The following is a 7,817-nucleotide window of genomic DNA, read 5'->3' as shown; positions in this document are numbered from 1 at the left end:
AATAAGTTTTATCCAAGACATATAAACACAAGGGAATTAGTTTTCCATTCTTCCTTGTCTAACAGTAGCCAAAATTTCAATGAATCATGTTATATGAATGTAATACCCAATGACATGCTCACATATAAAACCTGTAAAATTCTAGGTTTCTAAAAATCGTAAAGTAGCACTTATCTCTTATTGCAACACTGGCGCCTAAGGAAAGACAGGTTGCATGAAGGGGCTCCACCGCGAAGCAGGAAACGACGGTGCGCTACGGGGCTAGGACGCGAGGCAGGGATCGGCGTTTGCTGGGGACTCACAAGTCGAACAGCAATGGGGCGCAGGTAAACTTCAGCTGCGGCGTGTGTTGAGGCGCAGTCGGAGGAGTGGTGTAGGCTTGACAGGAGGATGCGTCTTCAACGGGGCGCGATGGCAACATGCAACAGAGGCGGCGGCGCTTGGGCGACTGAGCGGAGCAAATCGAGATGGTTGCTGTCTGACGGTCCGGCAACATTGACTACTATTGATGGCGGCGACCGTCGAAGACTGCACGAAGAAGAGGTTGCGCGGCGCTGAAGGTGGAGAGTTTTGGATGTGGCTACACAGTAGAAAGAGGTGGTCAATTTAGGTTTACAATAGTAAATGAGGGACAATAGAATTGACCTAAGTTGATTTTACTGTGGTTTTCTAAATTTTATTGGGCTTTAGGGTCCAGCCCAACTCAAATTGGCAAATCTTGGCAGATACCAAGTTGGTAACGTAACACTACTGTTTCATTTTATTAATTGTGTAAGTTATGCAAAAGGTCATGCATCTAATTAGTTCACTATTGGTAATGCGAATTCCACAAATTTGTTGCTTTGCCTCAGCAAGGAAGCAAAATGCGCAGCTTAGTTATTAGTAGGTCAAAAATCTGTATTTCATCGTTTTGGAGAGATACAATATAAACGTATTCTATGTGCCTTTTTATGTGTTATGAAACATGCTAAACAACTTTAACAGCTATGCAAAATTAAAAAAATATATAAAAATATATAATTAAGAACATAAACATACATTACATATGCATGTCTCTATGTTTTTAAATAATTGCCTCGTCCAATTATCTGTTCCAAGGGACTGTAGGAGTGGAAAGTAGATTCTTAAAGGCTTTTGATTCTATAAACAAGACAGGATTAAAGACTGGACACAAAAAAATAGGGACACAATTAATATATTTATATTTTATTTGATAATAAATTAAATATAAAAAATTATAAAAATTTAACTTTTTATATAAAAAATTTAAGAAAAAAATATAATGATAAAAAATATATTTATAAAAAAATTAATAAAAATTAAAAAAATTATATTTCTTATTAGTGTTTTTATATCTACACAATAATAGTATGGGAGATGGAGAGAATGAAGTGGCTGTGGACTTGTGGTAGTTGACAAATGAAGAGCCTTGGTGGAAATTTGGGAAAATTTGAGAAATTTAGAGAATGAGAGACTAAAGAAACTTGACAATTTCAATTGCTATAAAAGGAGGGTTGTCCCGTGTGCCACACTTAACGTAAAACAAGGTCGCATCTCAAAACATGAACCCAACACAATGACATTTTAATCCGTATAGCTAACTCCACTTGATTAAAAAAGGCTTTGTTAAGTAAGTAAAGCCTTTTTTTACTAGGTTATTGTGTGCGACAAAACACAAATAACTTATTATTTGTATCCATGAATTTTGTGAACGCTGACAAAAGTATCCATTAAACAAGAAAACTAATGTTGTACCCATGAAAGATGGGTTTCATATGACAATAGTACCCAAACTCTGATTTTTTGTTGACTTTTTAATAAAATTTTCAAATTCCTTTTATCTTTCTCCTCAAATTCCAATCTTTTACCACCCTCACCTTGGTCTTCCTCCTCCCCGCCAGCCACCAGCCCCATTCGAGACCCTAACAACTGATGTCTTCCTCCAATCTTTATCCCCAATCTCTATCTCTCTTTTTTCCAATCTCAATTTATTCTCCAACTCAAAATCCAAATCAACTTCAACATCATTACCCTTATTGTTCTTTGCTTCTTCATATGCAACAACACCTAGAGAATTGTTGTTGCTGCAACACACACCATAAATCACACCCTTTTCAAGCTCTTCAATCTAAGTATTGTTGTTCTTCTTCTTCCAAAGCAACAAGTAGCAAAGTTCAGCAACCAAAGCCAACAAGAGGTCGGCGGCCACGGTCTCTTTCCAACGGTGACTCCAAACACTGCTCAACGCTGTCGATCTATAGGGTAAGGGGTTGCTGTTGGAGTATCTTCGTGCCATTTGATGGATTGATATTCGCACCGCAGCCGCCGCCGCCACTCAGGCTAGGCTTCCGAGGCCACCGCAGAACCCTCTAAAAGGTTGTGGTGATGGTAACGTTATTGTTGAAGGGTCTTACTCCTATTTGAGTACTGGAGAACAAAGAGGGATGGTGGTGGCAGATTACATTGATGAGGATGAGCCTTTGAACATGCGGAGTGTGATCGAAGACATGGCTAGGGGAATGCAAGGCGAAGAAGGACCCACGCTCTCAAGCCCGCCTTCGACGACGACTCATCTGCAAGCATTGCTCCTCCGGCGAGTCCTCGACGAAGCTTCTCCTCTGCAACAAATGCAACCGAGGCTGCCACATCTTTTGTCTCCAACCTATTCTTCTCTCAGTTCTCAAAGGTTCTTGGTTCTGCCCCCTTGTTCCCACAGTGACACCAAGAAACTAAAATATACGTTTTTTTTGGTTAATTTCAAATTTCTTTTTCTTTTTCTGCATCAGATCTACAAATTCATAATATTTAAACAATAGCCTCAGATAATAATTCATAGTTTTTAATCTTTTTAATTTTTTGGTGGCTGGTGGTGGCAGAAGAAGTCAAAGGGTGAAGGTGGTGAACATTTGAAATTTGAAGAGGAAGATAAAAAGCGTAATTTGGAAATTTTATTAAAAAGTCAACAAAAAATCAGGATTTGGGTACTATTGTCACACGGAACCCATCTTTCATGGGTACAACGTTAGTTTTCTTATTTGATGGGTACTTTTGTCAGCGTTCACAAAATTCATGGGTACAAATAGTAGTTTATTCCAAAACACAAAGAAAAAACATAAATAGTTTCTTAAGCTTGAATAAGAAAAATAACACAAATATAAAAGAGAATAACTAGTAAGGAAAACCTTGTTCTTATACAATTCATTCTTTGTTCTCTCACCCAGCTTTTATATTTTACATCGATGAAGAATTTCTTACTCTCCATGAGCAATAACCTTGCCAACAACTGCAATTATCTACTCTATCATTATACAAATCTGGGGTTGTTATTGGGAAAAGAAGCCACAAGAAGCCCAAAAGTCCTAATATGAATGCTATACTCGCTGCCGCTGAAACAGAAAAAAATGACATAACTATGGAAGAAAAATCAGAAATACCAGTCAATCATACTAACTAACAGTGTATTCAAACTTATAAAGACAAGTAGTTAATTTTGATTCATTCTTAAGAGTAATATTTGTTAACCAAAAGGGAATCATAAGAATCATAAGCTTGTAAGACCTATTTCATGCAAAGAAAGGAATGTAGCCACGGATTGAAAAAATTAGAAAAGAGGGATAAAATTCGTTTAATATATATCATGTATTTTGAAATTGATTGATCCATGTGAAATTTATTATACACATACCACTTCTCTTCGAAAATAGTACCGGCAGTCCCATAAAATTACAACATATATGTGCAACCAGAGGAGCAATAAGATGTCCTGCTCAGGCAAAAGGAGAAAACAAAAATATGAGCAGGGGAAAGGACAATAAAACCAACAAAACGCAAAAGAACCATGTTGACTTGTCATGAGAACTTAACAGATGTAAAATGTTAGAACTTAGTAAATTGGACAAACATCGCATACCAGTTCGAATGAAAAGAAAAGATGCATATGACCCAAAGACAACAGTGTAACCAAGTTGGAGACCTGCAGCCATAATTTAGTTTTCAGTAAGAATATCATTGCAGGAAACTATTTATATTCTAGAAATGAGCCAAAATCTCAAGATAAGAGAAAACAAATCGGATAGGGGGATTTAGATAACAATTGAGGAACCTGATAAATAAAGTACACATTGGGCGTACCTATAACCATAACAGCCTTCTTTATTCTGTAGTTTTGCTTGGCATAAATCTCCATGAAATGATTTAAATGTGCTGCAAACCAATGATGCAGTAAAACTTCCAATTAGGCACTGCATTTGTAAAGGACAATAATTCTTGCGAGTTTGACCAATCATGCAGCTAAACTTCTCCTTAACCATTTAGTTGAATAAGACAATATAAACTTCTCGTTAAGCATTATGGTTGAAAAGGAAATAGTTTTACTAATTACTTTCTTCATTTTACATCTAGATGGAAGTTATTGAATGTTTTATGGCCTAGCAAGTCTGAGTGCAAGTGCATGGGCTGTGCTACACGTACCCTTAAAATTAGCAGTTAGTATTCATTCAGATGACTGAAATGAAAACTTAGGTACTTATTTTTATTTTAATCAAATAAGACTTGCGAATAAATATTGATCCCTAAAGTAGCATCCAAAAACCATGATGAACTTGAGAACAAACATGGTCTAATGTCAATGATATAAAACCTAACTTACACTAATGAATGCTTGATGACTTCTCTTAAACTGTTAAACATGCTTAATTATTAAGTGCCAGATTAGCATTTGTATATAAACACAAAATTCAGCTCTATAACATAGCTACAAACCAAATCCATTTTTGTAGAACTGACATCTAAGAACTTACCCAGGCTGAAGAAAATAGGGCAAAGAAGTATGACACCATATGGCTTAAATCCTCCACACAGTAGTATAGGTATCATGCATGCCCTAAACACCAACTCCTCGGTAAGGGGTGCCTGTTCAATGAATCATACATAAAAATTCCCAAATTGCATGAATGATATGAAAATGAACCACAAAAGACACATTACTTAAGCTGTACTCACAAATTATGAACTATTATTTGTTGCTGTGCTTTCAACTCTCATCATTGACATGAGAGGACAAAAAAAAGGCATAAGCTCAGCGCAATCTAATGGAAAAGGTTCAAGATGTTACATGACTATAAAATTAGTACCAACCACAATATAGTTTCGCCACGCCATAACATTTGTTGACACTGCAGAAAACCATGCAACAAACTTCTGTGTCGCATATTTACATGAATCAAAGGAAAGGCCACCGCCTGAATTTGTGTGTTCCCTCCAAGAGCCGAGTAGTAAAAGAAACTTGAGGAACAACGAGCCAGCATACATTAGAGAGGTCAGGGTAAGAGGAAAGACCACTGCTTGCCACTGTTCCAGACAGAAAACCGTATTTCAGAAAGGAAATTTTAGGAATGAGGGTGACCCAGATTTCCAATCTGCATATTGTAACAAGAAAATACACTTTCATTTTAGAGAATAATTTCTACGCATTGAAGGTTAGCCAATAGAAATTCAGGAAGCTGACATGGAAAAGCAATCTATATTTCATTTAGTTTATGTAACATGACTTGGTAGTTTCTTAATTTCTACCGGCTGACATTCAATTCACAAAAATCACTCTCTTTAATCTTTATTTTATCCATTCTACTTCACCAAAACATTACCAAAATTTAAAAAAAAAATGCATTGAATTGAACTTGTTTTAATGTGATTCATTATACTCACAATATGATCCATTCTGATGCCATAAACACCAAAAAGGTATAGCAGTTCCTTACTTTGCACCTGCTCACACAGTAAAACAGCTCCATTATTACAGAATATATAGCACCAAAACTAAATAAATCATAGCCCAAAACTAAAGTTATCTTTAACTAAATTACATTTATCACTTAGTTTTATTAAATCAACTGGAAAAAAAAAGCACATTTAGTCCTCCAAGATTGTTATTGCCACATAAATCCTCAAAAACCTCCAAAACAATTAAAAAATTCTGCTTGGCTCACTTCTCTCTAGACTCTAGTGAAGCAGCGATTATCCTTGGATAACTAATATAGCTAGACCAAAATGCAATTTTACTTAAAAAAGTTAACTTTTCTCACTTGTTCGATTGTTTCAAATAAAAAATACTTAGTTATAAGTTACATTTGAATTTAAATTAGAACAAGCTAATGTTCACCGTTGCTAGCAGCCACAGTACATTACCACAAAAAAGGGAAAACTGAAAGAAGTGCGTACTTACAGGGATAATGAGAGCAGAAAGCGAAAGAGAGAGAACGGTCGAAACGACGGCGCATAGGAAGCGTCGGATCATGTAGGCTTCGAATGAGGAAGGCGGAGGGAGGCGGAGGAGCAACGTCGGAGCGTAGAGAACCGCCACGTAGAGCAGCGCCATCGAAACGCAAGCGACAACAGCGAAGGGCTTCGAAACGACACCATCTGGTTCCATTGCAGGATGTCGCTTTTGCAGTTGGAAGAGCAACCCTAGAGACTGAGACTCAGGAGACGGAGAAAAGGGCATAAATGCAATTTTCTTGTTTGTGAATCCCAAACCACTATTTAGAGCACTATTTCAGAACTTCATTGCAGGAACAAGAGAAAAAAAGAACCCACTTTATAATCTTTTGCACAAAACTGCACTTTATAATCAACTGATCTAAATAAGAACAAAATATGTTCCTAAATATTAAATGTTACACCATCCTTAATTTCTTTTCGTCCTTAGTCTTTGCCCCTTAATCTCTTGCTGAACAAGCCTTTTCCATCCCAAGAAGTCAAGAAACAACAAAGGAACTCCAATTTGACATTCAAGAGAATATAATTGTACAAAGAATGAATAAATCAAACCTTATAGATCCAAAATATCAACACATAAATTTTTCCATCTGCATAAAAGACTTCAAAATCCAAAGTTAACTTAATAATTTCCACTGATCAAAGAATCCTATATCTCTTTTGATTCTCAAAATAAAACATTTTCCCTACAATCAAAAGAAGGCACAAACCTAGAGAAATGGATAAGCAATTTCATAATTACAAGATGCCACGGAGGTTCAACAATACTCGGTTCCATTACTACTTGCAAACTAAATATTCCGAATTCAGTTAGCATATTGGTTTCTTCAGAATAAAAGCAATGTAAATGAAAACAAGCATTCATTTTCTTCTTTAATGGTTTCATTATGACATTATGAATAGGGTACCCTGAATCAAGAAGAAACACACTAATTTGAACTAATTTGAAAAATCTCATTTTGAAATCAAGCAGAAATAAGCAAACTAGAAAGGCAGAAACTCTAAGAGAGGGAGAGAAGAAGAAGAAAGTCACCTTTGAAGCTCTGAAGCAGAAACACACTCTCTCTAAAGCAGAAACAAGCTGAATAGCTGATAGGAGGAAGAGAACCGCGTCACGGGGTCAGGGAGGAAGAGGAGCACCGCTTCAGGGAGGAGGAGAAGCACCGCATTCACGTTCAGCGCACGAATTTGTCTTCACCGGGTCAGGACGTTCAGCGCAGGTCTCAGGGAGGAAGAGGCCGAGTCTAGAGCTTTTAGGGCTTGTAGGGCCAGCCCTGTTTAAATTTTTTTTCTGGAGTTTAATTAGGGTTAGGGCTTACAAATATTGATTCTTTTAAATCCAAGCCCAAAAGTGAGTTATTATCTATAAACGTTTTAAAACTCAAAATCTGATATCTCATATCACTTTCAAAAGCTAAATTCAGGTGAAAAAAATTGTATTTGAGAGAGATTTGCTACCAAAAAGAGAAAATATTCCCAAGTCACTAAGAATGTGTTACGATAAGGAAGCCTAGGTGGATGACCATTTTCCCACAGACTCA

The 7,817-nt window shown here is 36.7% G+C and overlaps 1 protein-coding gene across 3 annotated transcripts; it reads right to left on the bottom strand.

The window, feature by feature from the left end:
• Positions 1-3,155: 3,155 nt before the first annotated feature.
• LOC112727138 (CAAX prenyl protease 2) lies at positions 3,156-7,582 on the bottom strand. Of its 3 annotated transcripts, none has more exons than XM_025776781.3 (9): positions 7,310-7,582; positions 6,224-6,472; positions 5,707-5,766; positions 5,137-5,349; positions 4,800-4,911; positions 4,132-4,203; positions 3,911-3,973; positions 3,686-3,763; positions 3,156-3,386 (listed from the first exon to the last, which is right to left on the bottom strand). In XM_025776781.3, exons 2-9 carry the CDS (start codon positions 6,428-6,430, stop codon positions 3,232-3,234), a joined length of 960 nt encoding a protein of 319 aa, XP_025632566.1. In that variant the 5' UTR covers positions 6,431-6,472; positions 7,310-7,582; the 3' UTR covers positions 3,156-3,231. The 3 variants fall into 3 exon arrangements, with proteins under 3 accessions (XP_025632566.1, XP_025632565.1, XP_072065132.1); XM_025776780.2 differs by having other exon boundaries at positions 6,224-6,536; positions 7,310-7,546; XM_072209031.1 differs by having other exon boundaries at positions 6,224-6,559; positions 7,310-7,494.
• Between the last annotated feature and the right edge of the window lie 235 nt (positions 7,583-7,817).

This window comes from Arachis hypogaea, chromosome 12 (assembly GCF_003086295.3).
Source record: "Arachis hypogaea cultivar Tifrunner chromosome 12, arahy.Tifrunner.gnm2.J5K5, whole genome shotgun sequence".
NCBI classification, from domain to species: Eukaryota; Viridiplantae; Streptophyta; class Magnoliopsida; order Fabales; family Fabaceae; genus Arachis; species Arachis hypogaea.
This window is presented reverse-complemented; position numbering and strand designations above follow the sequence as displayed.

What these genes read in the sequence shown, in the direction of transcription:
- LOC112727138 (XM_025776780.2), bottom strand. Translation starts at nt 6,502, where the DNA reads ATGCCCTTTTCTCCGTCTCCTGAGTCTCAGTCTCTAGGGTTGCTCTTC. An exon ending in TTTCTGCTCTCATTATCCCT is followed by an intron (nt 5,767 to 6,223) that starts GTAAGTACGCAC and finishes CTGTGTGAGCAG; the next exon opens with GTGCAAAGTAAGGAACTGCT. An exon ending in CCCTATTTTCTTCAGCCTGG is followed by an intron (nt 4,204 to 4,799) that starts GTAAGTTCTTAG and finishes ATTGGTTTGCAG; the next exon opens with CACATTTAAATCATTTCATG.